The 23,102-nt window shown below is 31.6% G+C and overlaps 2 protein-coding genes across 3 annotated transcripts in view; both read left to right on the top strand.

Annotated features, from left to right (window-relative positions):
• The first annotated feature begins 6,038 nt into the window (after positions 1-6,038).
• Positions 6,039-10,569, top strand: LOC100256194 (uncharacterized). The gene is made up of 5 exons (XM_002284532.5): positions 6,039-6,312; positions 9,489-9,603; positions 9,716-9,805; positions 9,943-10,041; positions 10,137-10,569. Exons 1-5 carry the CDS (start codon positions 6,245-6,247, stop codon positions 10,236-10,238), a joined length of 474 nt encoding a protein of 157 aa, XP_002284568.1. The 5' UTR covers positions 6,039-6,244; the 3' UTR covers positions 10,239-10,569.
• Positions 10,570-12,959: 2,390 nt separating this feature from the next.
• The window catches only part of LOC100254451 (actin-related protein 9), a 61,672-nt gene continuing 51,529 nt past the window's right edge, over positions 12,960-23,102 (top strand). The window contains exons 1-8 of one of the 2 annotated variants that reach the window (XM_010651751.3): positions 12,960-13,267; positions 13,348-13,420; positions 18,111-18,229; positions 18,353-18,412; positions 18,507-18,572; positions 19,303-19,405; positions 20,535-20,743; positions 21,032-21,152. In XM_010651751.3, coding sequence (XP_010650053.1) covers positions 13,265-13,267; positions 13,348-13,420; positions 18,111-18,229; positions 18,353-18,412; positions 18,507-18,572; positions 19,303-19,405; positions 20,535-20,743; positions 21,032-21,152 — 754 coding nt within the window. In that variant the 5' untranslated portion in view covers positions 12,960-13,264. The remainder of the gene's footprint in view (positions 13,268-13,347; positions 13,421-18,110; positions 18,230-18,352; positions 18,413-18,506; positions 18,573-19,302; positions 19,406-20,534; positions 20,744-21,031; positions 21,153-23,102) is intronic. The other variant, XM_019220167.2, reaches the window with a different exon arrangement.

Below are 23,102 nucleotides of genomic sequence, written 5' to 3'. Positions count from 1 at the left end.
ACATTGTACATAACTTAGGTGTATTGGAAGTTGCACGAAAGATCCAAGTTATGGGTTTCTTGCAAGTTGATAAGTTGTTCATAATTAATTTATGGACTTAGGTAATGCATTTGAAGTTATATTGCATTACCTCCTAATTCAAGAGATGACTTATCTTGATGAATGATATGAGTTCTCAATAGTAAGTACACTAGTATATATGATTTCACATTAGACAAAACTTATAGTGAATCATAACATTGACTATCGGGAAGTCATGATTTTACCAAACTACTATACTGCATAGACTCTCAACATTGAAAAACTTATAATCATGAAATTTGTGGTTTGTAGTAATTTTTTTAGTGAAATTTGAGATATATTCTTAGTGAGCTAGAGAATGCAATTGAAATATAATAGGGGGACTTAAAACTCAAGAATTGTAGAGATAATCTTGAGAGGGTGATAACATCTACCTTGTTAGATTATAAACATCAATTCATGGGAAGTCTCCATGCAGTGAATGTCAGGTTACAAACTAGAGGAATTGATTAAACTGGATTTAAACAATTTTTATCTCGATGTAGTAATATATGATACTGGAATACGATTGACTATCTTTAGTGGAATGTTGAGTCAAATTTAAAATTGGGTTATGAGAAATATTTTCCTATGAGTCCCCACTTAAGCTCACAATCTCTATTGGCACAAAGGTTTGAGAGAAATTGAAAATTTAATCATATATGTGCAAAATGACATTCTAGTAAAACATTGCACAAAATTTAATGATTAATTATGATGGATTTTCTAGATAGAGATAATTAATTAATTCAAGCTTAGTAGGACTACTTAAATAATTAAGACCTAGTGGACTATATTAAGAGATCCAAGCTCAAGTTGTGTCAAAGTCACCTAAGCCCACAAGAGTGGCTATATAAACCTCTTAGAGTTTATGATTAATCAATATATCATTTCATTCTTCCAAAAAGAGTCCTAGCCTCCATCTCTCTTCTTCTCAAGTGTGTAGTCGCTCTATACATGTGCCAAGGATCAAAGACAAAGTCATCAAGTGGAAGATCCGTGGCTTTTGAGATCTCTTTTACGAAAGAATTTTGCTTTAAGAACATTTAAACCTTATATATGATTTCTAACACACCCAATAAGGCCAAAGCTTTATTATTATTATTATTATTATTTTATCATTTTTGTTATGTTTAGAATTTTAGATACATATACTATAAAGCCTAAACAAATATCATATCGCTTAACAATCACTTAGTATAATCTTGATCCAAAGAAACTCGTAGATTTTGTGTTATAACCTGAAATTCAACTTCTATATTTGACCTTGTCATCACTAATTGCTTATTATTTTTCTGAATTACTAAATTTCCTCCCAAAAATTTACAATACCTTGATGTTGGTTTTCAATCTGTTATTGACCTAACACATTCAATATCCTTGTTTCTCCTTTTGGAATGACTACCTTGTCTAGGTGAAGACTTTATGTACTTTAACACTCTAAACACTACTTCCATCGACAATTTTGTAGGATCATGCATAAATTAACTTACCATAGTCACAACTTAGGCTATGTTAGGTTTTGTGTGTGCTAAGTATGTCAATTTTCCTACTATGAATGATGTATTTCTTTATCCAATAGAGTGCTTTGTTTTCTTTCATTTAATTTGCAAGCTTGTTTTATTAGGGTCTATGTCAATCTGCAACCACTAATTCTCATCTCTTTTAGGAGATCTAGAATGTATTTTTATTGTGAGATTACAATTCCTTCATATAGTGTGCAACTTCAATCCCTAAAAATTATTTGAGTTTTCCTAGGTCTTTGATTTTGAATTGCTTAGATAGCTACCTCTTCAATCCCTCCATTTCCATAAGGTCATTTCCTAATAAAACTATGTCATCAATATATAAAATAAGTATTATTACCTTGTTCATTTTTTGATGTCTGAGGAATAAGAGATAATATCCTTGACTCTTGATATGTCTCATACCCTCCATTTCCTTTGTAAATCTTCCAAATCAAGTTCTTAGTGATTGTTTGAGTTTGTAAAAAGTCTTTTTAAGTTTGCACACTTTGTTTTTTTTTTTTTTTTTTCAAGTTTTTCTTCCAACCCCAATGACACTTCCATATGGACTTCTTCTTTTGAATCTCTATGTAGAAAAACATTCTTGACATCTAATTGTTATAATGATCAATCAAGATTAGCAACTAAGGACAATATAATTCAAATAGTGTTCATCTTTGCTACAATACAAAAGTTTCATGGTAATCAATTCCATGTGATTAAGCGTACCTTTTTGCCACTAGTCTTGTTTTGTATCTAGTGTGCCATCAACCCTAAACTTTGTGACAAATACCCATTTGGAATCTACTTTTCTTTTTCCTATAGAAAGATCAATAACATTCCATGTGTTATTTTTTTATTAAGGCACTTATTTTGTTCATCATTGCTTCCCCTTAATTGTCATTTCTAAGTGCTTCTTTGATAGGTTTGTGTGTCTTTATAAAATTTAGTTTTAAGATAAAGGTTTGGTAAGAAAGTGATGGTTATTCTAGGAAACTTAGGGATTTGATAAAAATGGTAATGGAGTGATAGATAAAATAATGTTATACCTCCCATAGGCCTACACAGCTAACCTTGCAACTAGAGTTAAAGGAAAATACATCTCCATCATGAAACTTTATCACTTATTGAAAACCTTGTAAAGAATCATAGATAGTGAATTCAAAGTCTATCCACCGTTATATATTAAAAAGTAAGAATATGATGTGTATTTTCATTTTCCTAAAGTAATTTAGGCCCTCTTATTCTGGCGTTCAAAAAGACCATAAAGGAATCACTTGTCCTTAAGCTTGTTTTCTCATTTTCTTTCTTAAACTATCCTTATTTGATATTGTTGTTCTTCCTTATTTTGTTAGCTTATCTTTCCCTTCTTAGTATTATTTTTTGCTATGGTGTTTTATAATATTTTTGGGTTACTTATATCTAGTCATACATTATGAAAAGCAAGTTTTTTGAGTTGTTAATTTTTTTTTGAAAAATACAAAAACCAAAATTTTGCTCATATCCAATTAATGAATCAAACCAAATTGAATTAATCAATGTAATAATATAAACTTAGCACAATGGGCTACGTATAGCTTCCCTATCCTACTTGTAATTTTTTTCCAATCCCCACCATCTTAAATTAGGCGTGTCAAGGTTACAAAATCTCTACTACCGAATAGGTTCCTCGTCTTCATCCTTGCATATGTCATTTTAATAAACATATTCAATATGTTTAATAGTATATATACAAGAGAAAAAAAAAAAAAAAAAAAAAACCACCATCAAGTCTATTTTCTTTTGTATATAAAATTATAAATAATTACCTATTTATATAGTAAATTTATAATTTATTTTTATTGGTGCAAGTAAATAATTGAGTTTTTATTTTTGAAAATAATCATTTTAATGTATAAAAACTTATTTATGAAAAGACAGTCATATAGTACATGCATTTGAAAGATTTTAACTTTTACTTATTCAATATTTTTAATAGATTAATAATTAGTACTTGTATGATTTTCTAATATTGCAAAAATGAATATATTTAAGAAAAATTTTGAAGATCAGGCAATAATTAATTTAAATTTTATTTTTGCTAAATTATTATTTTCATTATATAATAACTTATTTATGAAAATGCAACTATATAAAAATATTTATTTAAAATTTTTAATTAAACTAATAATTAATATTGATAAACTCTTTAACATTAAAAATTTTGATATATTCAGAAAAGAGTTATAAATTGAACTTGTTATATACATACAATAATAAAAACTTTAAAAAAAATTACTTTTTATTTCCTAAATTTGAGATAATCTCAAAGCATAATAATACCATTAATGTAAAACATCAACCCTTGGAAATAAAGGATACCTACAAATTTAAAGCTGAGAAGCGATAGTACACTCAAAGGTCACCAAACAAAGACAACAAACCTTCAAATAAGCTTTGTTAGGGTATCAATAGGATCATTTGGCAAAATGGAAAAAATGAATAATTTTTTTTTTAATTATAGGAGAATATTTCATATAAGAAACAAATTGCTTAATTATTAAAGATGCCTATTCATATAAAAAGTTTTCTAATTGAAAAATATAAAATACTTAAGAGGTGTTTTGTAAAACTTAATACTTATTACTTAATGATTTAAATTGATTTTAAGTTAAATTATACTTAAATTATTAACTTAAAACTTATTACTTAATTTTTACTTTAAGTATTAAGATTGTTTGATAAAATTAACTTAAAATTTATTCTAAATCATCATATTAATATATTTATCTTCATAAATTATAATTAAGGTAAAACAAGTCAAATAACAATGAACGTTGTAGAGTAGTAAAAAAAATTATGGAGATAATTAGGGCAAATGATGGTAAATATGTAAAATGAAGATATAGACTTTAGAATAAATTAATTGTTTTTAATTATTACTTAAAGTTATTTTTTACTTTAAGTCATATCTTTAAATTATTTTACCAAACATACTTAATTTACTTAATGACTTAATTAAGTTAATTTACCAAATACTCACTTAATTTGATTCTTATTTCATAAGCTTGTTTGATTGATTTGATTGATTTTAACGTTAATTGAACCAACTTAATCAAACACAACCCTAAAAATATCATAATAAAAAAATAAAATACAAAGATGTTATTTGGTATAACAATAGGGGTATCATTGGCAAAAAATATAGAACACTTCATAATTTTATAAATAGTATATATTCAAAATAAAAAGAAAAATTAATTTAATATGTTATTAGTTAGATTTTTAGTTTTGCTAAATTATTTTTGGATAAATTACAAAAATCACCATCTTACTTTTATAAATGTCCCATTTTGACCCTAAACTTCTTTTTTGAAACAATGTTGCTATGATATATACAATATGCTTGGATATGTTTGATTTGTCTACATATTTGTCATTCCATTTATTCTTTCTATAAAAAATATTAACAAAATAACATATTTAACATTTGGGCATGACATAGGGTTGACATTAAGGATTGTAAAACAACTTCCATTTGAAAAAAAAAATTATTATTTTTATCTATTTAATATTTTAACATTAATAAAACCTTTTAATATTAGAAATTTTTCAAAGATATTTAAGATGAAAAGAATATTTAAAAATTATTTTTTCATTGTTTATTTTAAAAATAAATAAAATCAAAGATATTTGATAAATGTATTACCCATATTTAAATGATTACACCATCTTTAAATATCAGTAGAGTTTTTATTTTTGATTGATAATTGAATCTATTAAGAGGGGTGATATTTTTGGTAGACTAAATTATTATTTTTATTAGATTGATATGTGACATTATCCATTAAATATACCAAAAGTATAATGACAATAATAAAAAATTAATAAGTTATTCTTCGACTCTAATAAATGCTTCATTTAAATTAATAAATCATTTTTAATAAGTTTTATGGTATATAATGGAAAAACTTCCCATCACCATTTTTAAATGGTTAAGATTTCAAAAAAATATTATTGTACCATTAACTTATTCACCCTAATTATTAAATAAAACTACACTAAAATCAAAAGTCATTATGTTACACGACTTATAATTTTTTTATCATCTACTTTTTCTAAAAACTTTTTTTTCCCCAGTTTTTGAGATCTTTCTCTTCCTAAAAAATAAAAAATAAAAAATGAGAGAGGAAGACCCATTTTTTTTAAAAAAAAAAAATCAACTCTCATAAACTGCTTCCTCTTTATATCTTATTTTGTTGGATTGAATTAGGTTGATTTTAGACGGCCACCCAACTCCAATAATATTAAATAATAATAAGTTTTTTTTTTACTGTTGATGCAATATGTTAAAACTATATTAGAAAAACATAATGATAAGAGTTTTCGAGCTGAAAAATTCGGATAGGTTTTTATTTTATTACTATGCTAATTTTATAAATAAATAAATATCTTTTATTTAGTTATGAGTCTTATGAAAAGTCTAGATTGTCCAAAAGGCAGTCGTAGCCTCCCAGGAAGCGAGTTGTTCCGTAAATAAATCGAAACACAGGACCCAATTGATTGACCCGAATCGCACCCGGTTGCGTGTCCGGCTCACCTCGCTCTCATTGCTTTTTGTTTTAGGTTGACCCAAGCAACAAGTAGCTTGGTTCGAGGTTAGCAAGGAGGACCCGAGATTTGCTGTCTGTGTTGTGAGAATGGGTTTCTTCTCGTTTCTCGGAAGACTCCTCTTTGCTTCCATTTTCATTCTCTCAGCATGGCAAATGTACGCTCTCTCTTCTGAGTCTTCTCAGATCTGCTCCTATTATGTGGTTTTGTGCTGTTTGACTTCTGAGAAATCATAGGGAAAAGAAGAATTTTTGGATCTTGTAATCCTGACGTTTGCCTCAATCGGTTTTCAACCTTTTTGTTCCTTTGTTTTTATCACCAACTAAACGCAGCTGGCTTTTATTTTTTTATTTTTCATCTTTTTGTGCTTTGTGGATTTACAGCCAGTAGCCGAGTCTAAGGTGTATAATGTTGGATCTAGGGTTTGGAGCATGTTTTGAAGCCGTTGCTTTAGATTCTTGGATTGTTGCTTAGATGGATTTGTTGTACTTAATGAGTTTGTACTTTTCTTTGAATATTTATTTTGTTGTTGGTGAGGTTGCTACTTATGATGATATTGAATGGCAGAGTCATTTCCGCCATCTGTGATTCCTGCGCATCCTTTTTCCTGAAAATGCTTCAGGGGCAAAATTTCTTTACTATAACCATATAGAAAGTGTATTAGACAAAGAAATTTTTGGAACATGGGTCCACTTCACCTATAAGTTAGAAATTAACGGCATAACATGATATGCCACATGAATTCAAAATTGACATTTGTTGTGGAATTTATTTCTTTGCCACTGTTTTGACTTTTTGGTGAGTTTTTTGAAAGGGAGGTTGAGCCATCTATAATTATTGATATTGTATTTGAATTTGAATGAGCTGGCAGAAACCAGCAGCTCTCCAAATTTAGGTTACAGGATTTATAGTTTTTAATCTTACGTTCAGCTGTCATCTCAATTGATGGAAGCTGCTGCATTCTGGTTTCTTGGGTAGAAGTTCAGTTTATGGGAGCCTATATAGGGTATAAATATGATGGGATCATGGGAGTCTATATATAGTGTCGAGAAATGAAAATATTTTGGCTTCCTCTTTTTATGTGGGCTCAATACAGGTTTCCTGTTTAAGCTCATCATGCTGACATCCTATATGCAAAAAATATTCTGGTGCTTTATTGTAGCTTCTTTGCATTTTCATGTCTACATGTGAGGGTAGAAATCTCTCTCTCTCTCTCTCTCTCTCTCTCTCTCTCTCTCTTCAATGTTTTGGATAACGCACATGTGCATATATGCTCTAATACTAGGTGTATGGGGATGGTGGATTTTTTGATGAAATGAAAGTTGTTTCAGATTGTGTGGATAGTGTTTATTCCAGTTTGGCATGCATTTGTTGATTGTGCACACTATTGTTCTTGATTAGCACCTTGCAAGTGCACTCTATTTATCCATCGTTTTCCTTCTTAAAGTTTCTCTAAAAAAAGGTTTCCATTTATTTAATACCACTGCACAAGATATGTAGTGTCATTTTTTTTTAATGTTGGATTCATAGCACCATTGAGATTTTTGTTATTGAGATCTATCAGAAAATATTATTAGGAAATTAAGCTTTTGTAAGAATGAGGAGCATTTAAGTAAACCATTCATTTGAAAAAATTAAAAACTTCCTTTTTAAGGTTTTTGTTTTGATTGATGGGTACAAGGGACATGGAAAAAATTTCCATATGCAGTCTTCTAATTGTTAGTTTAGGGTTTAAGCATTACAAATTAGGAAAAAAAGAATCAGAGTTCTAATTCAATCTTAGCTGTTTGGATTTTCAACCCTAGGATTACTGAGTGCTTCATGTTTCACAGTCATGAAACTAAACTGCTCCTTAAAAGTCGTATATACTTTTGTACACCCTTTTGTTAGGCGCTATTAATATATTTTATCTTTGCCTATTAACAAAAACTGCTCCTTAAAAAGTGGAAAAGTTAGGAAATACCCAATTAGAGGGATCGTGTAAATGTCACTGAGTGGTAGAGCACATGGTGGGAATGGGATGAACCTTTACAGTTGTCATTTTGTGTGGTTACTTGAGTTTCTCTAAGTGTCTAGTATCCTAGCCATGAACATCAGTTGCTTTGTTATTGTCCTTGGCAACTTCATTCGCATGTATTTTGGTTCACTTAGTATGATGATATCCTTTCCTTTGAATAGTTACATGTGAAAAGCATATCAAAATTACTATCCCAGGTAATCCATGGCAGTCTGCTGCAAAGTTATCTTAGTAAATGTTATAGCTGAGATGATATGAAAATAAAATATTCAAATCAACTGCCTTGATGTCTGATTTCAATATGGACATTGGTCTGGGGACCATTAACATAATGTCTGCTTTTTCATTGCTCCTAATAGGGTTAAGCATGCACAAGCCATGTTTTTTGTCACATAATTTAATCAGGTGGTGTGGATTCTATTTTGGGTAGATTATAGGACCTTTGTTGAATTGATATTGGCAGATTTTATGGCCCAAAATTTTTCAGTGTAGCTCTGTATTTCTGTTGTTTTGCTCACTATGTTTCACCCTGCTCAAATGTTTAACCGGCATTCTTGAATTTCCATGAGAAAGAAATAGTTGGTGAGAGAGGATTGCCATTTTCAATGCTCCTTGTGCCATTTGTGAAGCCAAGCTCCATACTGAGACCAGATGATTGCATAACTTTCATGAATCACAAAGTTTGTCAAGTTGTAGTGATGTTATGAATTCTTATTACGATGTTGAAGCTTATTTTGTATCAAGAAGATCATTTTTTTTAATGACCAATTGTCCTTGTTTTGTTGCATCTGAAATGAGAGAAATAAAAAAGAGTACTATTATTATTATGGTTGGAGCATTTGTGTTGGCATTAGAAGATGTCCTTCTCAGATCTCTGTTTGCTTGGTGGCAGGGTTTCATAGGAGTTGTCAATTTTTTTTATTGATAGCTTATCTGGGAATTAAGGCCCTTTTGGTATCTGTTATGATTATTTTCCTTTGCCTTTGGCTTTTGGTGATTCTCATTTACTTCCTATGCCCATTTTTTCTAGGCACCTATAATTCATATATCTCTAATTGGCCAGGAAGAAAAAATAGGATCATTGGAGGAGGTTTGATTTGTTTAGGGTCCACCCTTTCTTTTGACAATCTTTTTGCCTCCCTTAGTTTTTCTTTTAATGTCTATTTCTTTTTTTGTATGCTGTCCATGTTCATGGCGTTTTATGTCCTCTTCACTATTATTTTTCTAATAATTCATAATTTAGCAGAAAATGAAAAATATGAAAAGCAAATAGAACCTTGAGGGTCTTTATATTGATTGAATACCTATTTGTATAGGTTCGATGAATTTGGTGTTGATGGTGGACCAGCTGCAAAAGAATTAATTCCCAAGTTTACAGTCATCAAGCAACATATATCCTCCAAATTGGGGTTAGGGGTACCAAATATCGATGTAAGGCACTGACTTTTTAAATTTTGTCTTTATATTCCTCTGATTAAATGGATTTTCATCTGTTGCTGCATGGGAAGTTCCTATTTCTTATTTTGGAGATATTTTTATTCAGGTTCGTAATTTGGTTGCTACTACTATTGTTCTGAAAGGGCTTGGAGGCATTCTATTTGTGTTTGGCAGCTCATTTGGAGCTTATCTCCTGGTTAATATCTCCTCCCTTCTGAATTATTGATTTTTCTCTTTTGAAGCTGAAATATTATGGAGGATCCAATTATTGCTGTGACTATGCTGTCTTGTATTCATTAAACAACATTTTCCATTTTAAAATATTTCCTGTAGCTTCTCCACTTGGCAATTACCACTCCGTTGTTGTATGACTTCTACAACTATGAGCTTAACAAGCCAGAATTTCATTTGCTTTTGCCTGAGTTCCTGCAGGTTTGTTAGGGTTCATGTTTGACGTGGCATATATTTTCATTTTTTTTGGTTCTGCCTGTGGAACCTAATTTACTGGATCTGTAATTTCTTGGCAGAGTATAGCCCTCTTTGGTGCATTGCTCTTTTTCTTGGGGATGAAGAACTGCATCCCAAGGAGGCAACTCAAGAAGAAGATCCCTAAAACAAAGACAGTATAGATATAATACAAAGAAGTTGAATATTGGATTGTTTTTGGAGGTGTTCAAATTTCTGGGTGTCAAGCAGCTGCCTTGCAGCATCAGATTATGGTTGTGGCCGTTTTCTCAAGCTATTTATTCAAATACCACTTTCTGTAATTTTCTTTATTTTCCTTTTCAAGGGGTTGTCACATGGATTTATCTCCATTCCAGAATGACGCAATTGCCATTTAAATGATTGCTGTTTTAACCATTTCCTTTGTGTTTTACTTGTAATGGTTACTTTATGAGCTTAGACAACCCTGATAATCTGGATTCTGGAATGCATAATACTCTTGGCACCGTTTGAGCAGCTTGTTTGGGATGATAATCGAACGGTATCTCTGGGTTTCAATTTGTGTAATTTTATTGTTGTTTCATTTGATTCCCCTGTTTTCAGATAGAGTTCTACTATCTTCATTACGTTTTTGGGTAGGATTGCTGTCTCTCGATAGGAATTTTTGTATCTGTTTCTGGTTATATATGTACAATTAATGTTTTGGTAGATCATGGATGATGTGTTGCCGTGGTAAACAGGAATAAAATTCCAAACTGCCTTGGTTTTGGACAATCGTAGGAGTGAAAGAACAATCCCTTTCAATCCATTATCTACCGCTTTGTCATGTCAAGTTAGTAGAAAATAGAGATGTTTTTGGCACTGGATGCCTGAGCTGTTGACATTTTTTTTTTTCATGGGACAGAACTTAAGCTTTTTCATACTTGGTTCATCAAGAAGACGGATGTTTGTGTAGGGATTATTTAAGCTTGCGATGAATTCATGTGCATATTCTGCAAGGATAGTTGTGATGGGACTAACATGAATAAAACAAAAAAATGTTTATGGCTTTTGGTAATGCGATTTATAATAAAAAATGATTTTTAAAATAATTATGTTCTCAGTGACGCACCTATTTTTATATACCAACGGACTCTAAAACCTCAATAAGGTGAAATATATTATCCCTTCAAAAACAAAAATTTGAATGGTGATTGGAATTACTAATGTTGGAAATTTTTTTGTATTTTTAAAATTTTAAAAAATAATTTTTATTTATAATATTTTATTTTCAATTAATTTTTATATTTATATAACTATTTTTAAAACAATGGCTATAAATAAAATATTTTTTTACAAAATAACTTTTGTATACAATATTTTATTTTCAAATATTTTTTATATTTATATAATTATTCTTAAAATAATATCAACCCAGTAAAAATATTTAAAAATAATTAAAATATGTTATAGAATGGGTTAAAATAATTATTAAAAACCAGATTTGAAAGTAATTAATAATCACACATGTTTTCATGGTATTAAAAACCAAAAGAATTGTTTCCAAGGTAAGACTACTTTCTATAAAAACGGTTCCTAACGTGTTATGTGATTTAATGGATTTTGATACAAAAAAGAAAAACTGTTCATGGTTCTGACAGAACCCTACTTTCTATGAAAACGTGTTCCTCATGTTAAAACCGTTTGGTAGTGGCTTTAAAAGTGTTTTCATCCCTAAAAATATTAGAAAGTGTTTTTAAGGTAAAAAATAAATATTCAACAATATTTTAAAACATTTTAAAAACACTTAAAGTGTATTTTAGGATACCACTTGGAAGGTGTTTTTTTATAAATAAAAACACTTAATTTTTTTTAAATATTCCTAAAATACCCAAATATTCCCACTATCCTTCTTTCACTTTCACTCTCATCAATTTTTTATGAAATTTTTTTACCCACAATCGAAAAACTAATATCCAAAAAATAATTTTAAGATTTTGTATAATCTCATCGAAAATCATCACAAGCTTATCATGTTGTTAGCTTAATAACATCAATTTCTAAATTTTCATGTAGCATAAGTTGTTTCTATTTTTATAATCATAAAAATAATTTTTTGAATTTTTTTAACAATATAAAAATGTTTATATATTTTTTTTGTAATAAAAGTTTTTAATTAATTTTTTTTAATGAATGCCCTTTTTAGTAATTTATTAATATTAAAAATGTTATTGTATTTATCAGATATATTATCAAAAACACTATTAGAATCACTTTTTCAAATTCTTATAGAAATGTGTTTTATAGAAGTATTATAAAATAAAATACTTCAAATAAAAACACTTGTACTAGTATCACAGACCAACTCTTAATAGATTTAGAAAAAATATACCAATTGAGTCACATAAAACTGATAAATTCTTATCTAAAATTAAAGGTGACAAAATTTGATCGATCAATATAATAATAACCCAACACATTTTTTACAAATTTGGATTTAATATAAATGAATTTAAATTAATAATTTTGTGTTGATCTATGTAATCCTTTTAATAAATAGATAATTTTTTAGTATATGGATAATACAAATTTGACTCATTTTAAAATCTAATTATTAATTTAATTATAGATTTAAATTATTTAATCCATATTTACTCATTTTAAATTTATTTTTAAATGAATATGTTAATTGAATCATAAATATTTGATTAAAACATTAATCATATAAAGATATATACCTAATTTAACTTGGTTATAAAATAGGGACCTAATTATTAAAAATAACGTGTTACCTTTTTAATTATTAGGTGATATTAGAGTTTATGTTTTTAACGTGATTATTATTTATGTGGGTTTGAATTCAGCTGTGGAGGAGAAAAACCGGGGTTTCTTAACTACACACAAACACGACCAATGTGAATTGCAACCCCAAGGAGACAAAAAATGTTAAAAACATCTCAAAGGGAAATCTCTCTCTGAACCAAGCAACGACGTCGTTTTCTTTTTCTTTTGCCCTTTTTCTTCCTTTGCGCTGTACCAGTACCAGGAGACGTTATCTTCCTCGTATAAATTGAGGGAAGAAATCAGGAAACGGAGTAAAAACAAGGAAATTGACAAATTGTTTAGAGAGAAGGAAAACCTTAAACCGCAGGGAATAGCTGAATAAGAGTGTTGATTAACTCATCACATCTGAGACCCAAATCGCGCCTTCGCTGCAACACTCTTCATCGCCATGGTAACTTCCAAAAACGCTTACGTTGCCTTCTCTTCTCTTCTCTTCTTTTCTCTCTAAATTTGGTTTACCTTCTTCCGCAGGATTACCTGAAATCCGTGGTTCCCTCTCAACTTGTAGCCGAGCGTGGCTCCAATCTCGTTGTCATCAATCCAGGTTTCAAAACCCTCTTCTTCCTCACCACTTCTAAATTATTAGTATTATTTTTTTTTTTATACTTTTCTTATCGGTTCCCTTGATTTTCTTTTTAATTAGATATTCATATACCTGCAAATACTGCATTACACAAATAAGGCTCAGATTTTGTAGAAAACAAACACATTACCTAGAAAGTTAATTGAAAATCAGAGCGGTGGTTTCTGTTAATGGAGAGTGGAAGTGCTTTTATATGTGCAATTACAAATGGAAAACCGTAAACATCTATGTAACATCCCATAAAGTCATGCGAGTAGTTTGTATGGAAATCTGCATGTTGAACTGTCAAAGGCAGAGGAGGCATTTTGATTCATTTGTGCAACACATTTGCATTTCACAATAGGGAATATGTGTGGAAGTAGTAAATTCCAGCCAATGAGGTGTTGTGGTCAAACATTTCCAGCAGTTGTATAAGTCATGGCAAGTTCTACTGGTTTTGATCTAGACCGAGGTTCAGTATCTACTTTCATGGTCTTCTGAGAGATAAGAGGATGGTTGGTAAAGGTAGAGAAGGCAATGGTGGAACATGGAATAGTGACATCACAGGTACATTAAACATTGGCATTGAGTTATGGTACTATGAATATGAAAACTTGGCCTCGAGTATCTCATACTGGTGTTATTAGTTGTATTATAATTTATAAGCACCCAAATCTAGAGACCATGAGGTCTTCAGAATATGTTAGGAGGCTGCCATGGCTAACAAAAGAAACAACCACTACAGTGGAAGATCTAGTGAGTGCCATTGCACCTTGGGATTGGGCATTGACACCTCATGCTTTAAGGAAATCCAGTGGCAATGTTAGTTGCAGCAACTACTTGGCAGGTAGTAACAAAGTTTTGAATACTATATCTAAATTTTTAATAGTTTCTATTTGGACCAGCTCACAAGGGGGGATGAAAGATACAGAGCAGAACAGATGTTGTTTTTGCAAAGAAGGAGAAATGATTTATCACATCCTTCTCCATTGCACAAGGGCTGTTTATCTTGTGGCAACTTTGCCCTATTTGGAATTAAGTGGGTTTAATTAGAAGGGTCCTTTTGGGTTGACATGGATCCTTTGTTGGGAAAAAGAGGAAGAAAGCTTGGATCACAGCCATTTTGTGTTTAGGTTGGATCAAATGGAAGGAGAGGAATTAGAGAGCTTTTGAAAATACTAAAAATGTGGGTCATACAATAAAAAAATCCTTTATGTATAATTTCTTGGGGTTGGTTAGAGTGTATATAGGTGATTACTCAAAGTCCATGGTGGATTTCATTGATTGGTTGAGCTCTAAGTAGGGAGAGGGTATTTTTTTTTTTTTTGTGTCTTTGTCCGCTTTGTATAGCCTTTTGGCACTTTGTGTACACTGTATATACTTTTGTGCACTCTTTTGTTAGCCGCTTCTAATAGATTTATCTTTTGTCTATTAAAAAAATAGTTTTTGTAGAGGTGGAAGAGACTAACATTAAAAAATCTGAGATGATGCTGAGGAGTAGCTGAAACAAAAATTTCCTTGATTGGTTCATTGTGACTAATGTTTGGATGAGTTTCCTCCTGATCACTTCAGAATAAAGATTGAAAGCATAAATGATGCACAATTTGACCAAATTAAAACGCAAAATCGCTCAATAAGTGCATTAAAAACTGAAAGAAATGCAGATGATGCAAACCCTTTTATGCTCAAGTGCAAATTGAATGATGAGAGGGTTTAATTGTAGACAATGGTCACCAATAGTATGTCGTTAGGGTTTGGAATCATCTAGCTAAAGAATTGACACACATACCATAATTGTTCGTAAGAGCAATAAGATTATCTGGAATCAAATGGTACTTGTTAGGATGTTTTGATTAAACATAAACATGAAAACTGTTCAATCCCTTTGGCTGAGGCAAAATGGTGAATCTGAAGCCAGGAGGTGAATGAGAATTTGAAAATGATAACGTAAGACAACGTTAATAGAAAAATTAAACAATAGCCTTCACACGAGTTGTGTTGGATGATTTTGTGTCTTTCCTGTCAATGCTATCTCATATTTCATGATTTCTGATTTATCTGGGCTGGGTTGTACTAAACTGAGATTCATGTCATTTTGGAGATGAAGTTATTTTGGAGTCACAAAGAAATTAGCAGTGAAATTCCAAAAATAATGTATTATAATAAGAGGAAGAAGCAAAAAGGAAAAAAATAGTACCTGAATGAAAAAATATGCAATGCCAATGCCATGCCTATTCAAAAAAAAAAAAAAACAAGAATCATAAAAAACAAAAGAAAAAATATGGATGGAAAATAAAAACATAGAAGGGTGAGTTGCAAAGACACCCTAGAGGATGCAAGCTATGACAATCAAGCACTGAATAATAACTAGAAAAAGGAGCAATAACTCTATCCTTGATCATTAAAAGGAATAAGATATTTTAATATAGAAACAATTTGATGTTAGAGACTCAAAGAGGATCATAAAAAAATTCTAGGATACGATTCCTTATGAAAGAGCTTGGTGCTGAAAATAAGAAGTCTATGGTTTTGTTTTGTTAATCAAACCATTACATGTATTGCAAGTAAGTATATGTTCCATGAGTGCAGTAGATATATAGTGGTGGATTGTCATTTCACTCAGGAAGTAATGATGAGAGATAATGTAGTTACTTCTTAAGTCAAAGTAAAAACATGCTTGGAGTTCATTGAGGTTGTTTGGAACAATCTGTTTTTATCCATAAGTTCCAAGCCAGACTTTGAAAATTTCTGGGCTTCATCTCAAGGGGGAGTGTTTAAGTATTTTTCAGAGTATTATTATAATTTGGTCCTTAGGATTATTATAGGATTGTAGTATTCAAAATTTGCTATTGTAGTTTATTGTTTTCTAATTTAATTAAAAAAGGAGAGCAAACACATTCTCTTCTCCCATTTTTTGGTTCTCTAACAAGGTATTAGAGTTATGGGTTAACTAAAGATTTTGAGTTTTAATGTCTCCTATTATTTATTTCCCATCCATTTATTTGTAATTTGTAATTATTGTTGATTCATTTTTCAGCAAGCAGTTATGGGCCGCACATGAGGGAGGGAGTTGGCCTAATAGACATTGTGGGCTTATATCCTAATAACTTAAGCTTTTAGGAAAATTGGTAGCAAACACAAGTTATGTGTGAAGATGAGAAATTTAGGGAAAATAGCATTCTAGAATTGTTTAATACCATTAAAGAAAATCATTTCCATGATTAGATAGCAGTTTTGAGATTGAGTTAATAAGGTGCAAAAGGATCTACAGTCTTTCACTAATTTCTTAGAATGCATGGATCTTTGAAGATAAAAAGATTGATATCTGAATTGAGGAAAAATATTGCTTTCACACATCTCTTTGGAAATTAGTTGCCTAGGAGTTTGTGGAAGTTCCATTTAGCATTATTTTTCTGGGTTGATGTTCAATCTGCCTCCTAGCTTAGGAAGTGCTGAACATATGGGTCGAGTTTATTTCTCCACCAGTTGGTATTTGCAAACTAAATTTCAATGGATGCTTCTTGTATAATCTGGGTTAGCCAGATATTGATGTACTTACACCGGATCACAAGGATAGAACTGCTAGAGGTTTGTCAAAGGGAGTTGGTTATGGGCTTGCTATTAAAGTGGAGATGGTTGCTTTATTTGGAAATGCCAAAATTGCAAGAGTTGGGCACTAATATCTTGGTAGAGGAGGACTAATCACATCTTGAGTGGCTAATGATCGGAGAAGGTCCTCAAGATACAGTCATTAGATTGGAAAGTCAGGAAGCGAATAACCTGGCAAAGAGAGGAGCCTACCCCCCACTCCCCCATCCCCCCCAAAATAAAAGGGAAGAATAAAAATAAAAATAAAAATCAGTACTTTGGCGAAGAAGTTATCTTTTGGCAATGATGTGAAAATTTCAGTAGGAAAAAACTAATAAAATGACCATTTCAATGATTTGTGGGATACAACAAGAAATGAAAACTTGACTACAATATTATTGATGACAATGCCAGCAACCATTGGCCTTTGGTACCATCCAAAATGTAGAATAGAAGAAATAAAACAATGATAAAAATAATTTATATTTTGCTTTTACAACAACGGCCAAAAAAAAGAAAAAAAAGAAAAAAATTGGAAATGAAGTTTTTTTCCTTGCAAAGTTGATGTATCATGTTTTGATGCTTTCTATTCTTTCTTCCTAATTTTAGGATTTAAAAAAAAAAAATCTGAAATGGTATCAAAGATTTTTCTTTAGCAAGAGCTTTAATTTAAACATTTGGTTTTAAATAATTAAAATTAAAACAAACCAAAATTCATCAATTGAAGTCTAAGCTTAGTGGAGATCAAGCAAATTTTGATTAGTAAAATGGTAAATTTTATAAATATCAAATGAGGATGCTATATACCAAGAAATAAGAACTTTAGTGTGTGCATATTCATTTATGAACAAAGGCCAAACATATTTGGTATGATAATTTACAATTTTTTTTTTTTTTGGTAAAAGGCAATAATATTAAACAATACAAACTAATTACAACATCTAGTTATATACACACCTCTAGCATCTTCCTCACATATGAATAAGTTACTATATACTATAAGAATGAAATACATATATTTCCTGGATATAATGTTGTTTATGGCCTTTAGGCAATATTTACAACATGTTATTGTGATGATCAGGTTCTGCAAATATTCGAATAGGCCTTGCTCAGCAGGAAACTCCCTTTAATGTTCCTCATTGTGTTGCTCGATATACAACTGTGGGTAACCAAGTGCCTAAGAGACATGTGCAGGACCAGGTAAAGGAATCTCATAAATTTATTTCCATAGTTCATCTTGCTATTAGTTCCAGTCAGACTTGAATCTTTATTCAGTTTGTTTCTTGATTATTATTTTTTCATTTTTTTGTTTTGGACTTTCAGATGCTTAATTCTCAGATTACAACTGCACAGCATATGGAGCGCGAGAAGGCATATGATATTGTAAGTGAATAAACACTGGTTCATCATACTTCCAAAATTTATGGAATCTTGTATTATTATATTAAATATGTTTGGGTTTGTTTATCTTCTCCAGATTGCATCATTATTAAAAATTCCCTTCTTGGATGAAGAAGTTGCCAACAACTCCTTCCCACGTAAGGTACACAAAGTCAAACATGCAATTGACTATTTGTTGAGTTAGTTTGGTGTATTTTACTCTCTTGTACTATAATTGCCTTCATCCCATAAAAATATAGATGGACAATTGTTGTTAGTTGGTAAGTAGTGGCCATGGCTGCTAGAGTTGTACAGTCACAATATCCTAGAAACTTAAATTTCAACCATTGTTTTATTGTAATGGTGATTGTCATGGTAATAAAGGAGCATATTTCATTTTTACTGTGAGTTGATGATTGTTGTAGTGACTAGAATCATGTAAATTCTTGTGGACATGCAAAGACATTGAAGGCACTTGGAAGGTAAAAAATTTGTTCTCTGGTTTTAGGAGCATCCTCACTACTCACATGCCCCCTAAATTTCATTCACTAGTTTCTCGTTTGTTTATCAATCTTGTCATTGTAACTAAACATTTGACTGTGATAGTTCTTATTGAATGGTGACTGCTAAGTACCTATTTGTTAGTGTTTTTCACAATGGTTTGCTAATTTATGAAGTTCTATTTTTAGGCAATTCTAATCTGTATTATTGTTTAAATTTTTTAGTTTCCTATTCATCAGTTGTTTAATAAGATTTTGCTGAACTCACTGTGAAAGAAAGGTTCATTTATGAATCTGAAGAATGCAGGGACTATATGATACACCTTGTTTATATGATGGTGAATTTTCTTATCTTTGTTATTTGCTCCTATAAGTGACAAAATTGTTGTGCAGATGGCACGTGTTGATGGATACAATCCACCAAACACTAGAAAAGATACAGCCTTCTCCTGGGCTAACATATTTGAGAAGAAACCTGATTCATCTTTGGCATCAGGTTATAAAAAACTTCATCTGTCTGCTTCATGTACCTTTTCTTTTTTGACTGAATCATATTATGATGGCTACTTACTGTTCTTTTTTCATCTGTGTGTTCCATTGTTGAATTCCCATTGCACTTTCTGAGTACCTTATCCGAATGGATATGTTTATTTATATTCTGAGGCAGATCCAGGGATCTTACTGCAGGTGGGGAGTAGGGGGCAGAGTAAAGTATTAAAATAAGTAAAATTTAATAACATATTTCAAGCTTTAACTACAAAGAGAAGAGTCACACCCTGTCATTTTCCCAGCAGAAATTTGATGAATTTGTGCCTGAGCCCAAATGTCTGTTTTACTCACAAATGCTGTGCCTGTGACTTGCAACCTGAACTTGTTCCGGGAATCAACCTTGAAAGGCCATGAGGCCTGTAGAGATTTGTTCTATTGCTGGATCACATGGCACATGAGGGTGCAATGGAACAACTGAGCTCCCATCTAGCAACTGTCACAATCTTAGATGCATAATCTGTAGCCTATAAGTTCTGATGTCATTGCTTGCAGCACTAACATCATTGCTTGCAACACTGCTACTGCAAGGGATGATCTGAATTCATTTTTCCTTTGTCAATTGTTAGTTGTAGTTTTATTGTAGAGGCTGCTTTATGCATCTGGAAGGATGGGGGTGGTGGGCCCTGGTTTATTATCATCATCGTTAAAATTGGGATTTGTTTGCTCATTTCTTTTTCTTTTGCCTTTTTTTGGTTGGGAAGAGAGAGAGGAGGGTAGGGTGGGGTTCCAGCTTGAATAGACTATTAGCTTGTTACAATTCCATTTTGAGTTTTTGGCTGGATCAACTCTTAAGACCCCCGATAACCTGTTGTGGTTGTTAGAAGTAAGTTGATTTAAGCGTTCTATGTTTACCCTTGAAGGTTTTGTAATATGTTAGCGAGTTTATGGGTTCTTTAGCATGCTGAAACTGAAATTGCTATCAGATTTGTTCTCAGTACATCATGATTGTTGCAACTTGCAAGTAGTGGGGGATTTCAACTTGAAACTTCCATATATACAAGCCATCACTTTAGTTTTAAAATTGCATTTTCTCTATATGTAAAAGATTATGTATAATTGGATTGATTTTTGTGCAGAAAGTTTGGAGAATAAAGGTGCAAATATGGAGTCTATTGATCAACATGAAAGTAATGATTGTAAGGAAGCTAGCTCTAGTGAATGTAAGTACAGACAATTTATTTGTGGAGAGGAAGCGCTTAGAATTTCCCCCAATGAGCCCTATTGCTTACGCCGACCAATTCGCAGAGGTCATTTTAATGTTTCTCAACATTATCCCATGCAGCAGGTAGTCTTTCCTTCATTTGTTGGCTGTTCTTGTTGAGAGCATGTGTGGTTTCCAGCTAAAGGGGAAAAAAACTCTTGAATTCCTCAAATTCATGTGTGGCTTTATCATCTACTATTTTGAGGCTGAAAATTTTATACTGGACATTTAATCATGAAATGTCACATCACATTGAAATGCAATAATTTATCCTATTGATTATGTATGCTATATGAATTCTCAGAAATTAGAAACTGAATTTCTAGTTACTAGCAAATTGTTGTGCTTCTGATTAAATTGCATTTTTGACAGGTGTTGGAAGACCTGTTTACAATTTGGGACTGGGTTTTGATTGAGAAATTGCATATACCTCACTGTGAAAGAAACATGTATTCTGCTATTCTTGTTGTGCCTGAAACATTTGATAATCGAGGTACTCACATGCCTATTGTTATTCCATTCCTGTTTATCTTGATTGAAACCTTTATTTAAGGAAATTGCTTCCTCATTTTGATATCAGTGAACTCTTATATGTTGTAGAATTATAGAACCTGCTTAAGAACGTTATTGAAAACAGTTTTCTATCTCAAAAAATACATTTGCCAAATTTTTGATTGAAAATGGTTTTTTGAGAATTTGTGATAAAAATAGGTTGTTTTTGAGAGCAACTTTTAAGGTGTTTTTAGTTGTTTTTTGTAAACTACTATGAGAAACAATTGAAAATATGAAAAATTCTTCGAGAACTTTTTTATTGTACACAAGTGTAGTGCATTTTCATGAAGAACAAGCAAAAAAAACTGTTTTTCAAATTTGAGTTCTCGAATAGAATTTTATTCCAGAAAATAATTGAAAACCGTTCTTAAAAACTATTTTAAAAAACTTGGCCAAACATGACCATTCTCATCGCTACAATTTTGTTTTGTATATATTCACGTGCTTTGATGGTTAAGGCCCTTTGATAAGGTGATGAATCCAAGAGATCACTTAAGATGTACAAATCTTCAAAGACATAATTTGGAATTCCATCCCGTTGTGTATTTTTTGGACGGTATGGAAGGAAAGAAATAGATTAGCCTTTAGGGAGGGCTCTTTTTTGCATGGGAAGCCGCATGGGGGAAGGTCCTCACTCCTGATAGGCTTCAGAGAAGAGGGTGGCAATTTCCTAACCGTTGTTTCTTGTGTGGGTGTGAAGAGGAAACGATTAATCATATTTTAATTCATTGTACAGTGGTAAGAGGGTTGTGGGATATCATTCTTGTGTTGTGTGGTGTTTAGTGGGTCTTTCCAGAATCTGTAAAGGAGGTTCTATGTAGTTGGAAGGGCTCTTTTGTGGGGAAAAAAAGGAAAAAATTGTGGAAATCCATTCCGCTGTACATTTTTTGGACAATTTGGAAGGAGAGGAATAGGCTAGCTTTTAGGGGGAGGGGGGGGGGGGGGGGGGGGGGTGTTAGCAGTTCAGAAGTTAAAAACTTCGTTTGTGTGTAATATTTGGGGTTGGGCTAAAGTGTACATTGGTATGGAGTTGAACTCCCTAATAGGTTTCTTGGAGTGGTTAGCCTCCAATTAGGGGTTGGGGTGTTTTGTTTTTTGGTTGGGAGGCCATAGTCGCCTCGTATACTCCCTGTATGTTTTGCGGCTTTTTAGCCTTCTGTTAATATATATGCTTACTTATCAAAAAAAAAAAAAAAAAAAAAATTCTTTTGTATGTAATTTGTGGAGTTGGGCTAGGGTGTATATGGGAGAGGAGTCCTATTCGCGTTTAGGTTTTTTGGAATGGCTTGCCGTTCCTTAAGGGGTGGTGAGGTTTTTGTTCATGTGTTTTTTGTTTTTAGGCTGCTGTGTATACTACCTGTATGCTTTGTGGCTTTCCGCCCTTTAATATATTTGTGCTCATTTATAAAAAAAAAAAAAAATAATTTGATAAGGACTTCCATGAGTATTTTGAGTTATTAGGAATTGTTTTTAAGAATGTGCCATGTTTTCTTATTTCTAGAAGTTTTGGGCCCCATTTTATGCACTGTTTTAACTATCTAATAGCTCTTTTGGACTGTTAAAAGAGCTTTACATGTATTTGATTATATGTTGAAGCATTTTAAAGTACAAGAGGTTTGAGACTTGGATTCTCTTTGTAATAAATATAAGAGCAAGGGTCTTCTTTAGAAGAGCTCTTTAGTGAGACACTGACTAAAGATATGATGGCAAGACACTAGATCACCTTTTCTTTTACTGCCCAACAGTGTGGGAGCTATAGGATATGATGGTGGTCACTTTCTGTAGGTTTGGAGGCAATCGTAGGAGTAGGGTACTCTAGTGTACTTTTGGACTTGCCTTGTTACAGATGAATGCCAGAATTTTTGAGGATCAATGGAGTCTGTGGACTTGA

This window comes from Vitis vinifera, chromosome 5 (assembly GCF_030704535.1).
Source record: "Vitis vinifera cultivar Pinot Noir 40024 chromosome 5, ASM3070453v1".
In the NCBI taxonomy this organism is placed as follows: Eukaryota; Viridiplantae; Streptophyta; class Magnoliopsida; order Vitales; family Vitaceae; genus Vitis; species Vitis vinifera.
The sequence above is the reverse complement of the archived record's forward strand: the minus strand, read 5'-3'. Positions and strand labels throughout refer to the sequence as shown.

What these genes read in the sequence shown, in the direction of transcription:
- LOC100256194 (XM_002284532.5), top strand. Translation starts at nt 6,245, where the DNA reads ATGGGTTTCTTCTCGTTTCTCGGAAGACTCCTCTTTGCTTCCATTTTC. An exon ending in ATTCTCTCAGCATGGCAAAT is followed by an intron (nt 6,313 to 9,488) that starts GTACGCTCTCTC and finishes CTATTTGTATAG; the next exon opens with GTTCGATGAATTTGGTGTTG. An exon ending in TTTTGCCTGAGTTCCTGCAG is followed by an intron (nt 10,042 to 10,136) that starts GTTTGTTAGGGT and finishes ATTTCTTGGCAG; the next exon opens with AGTATAGCCCTCTTTGGTGC.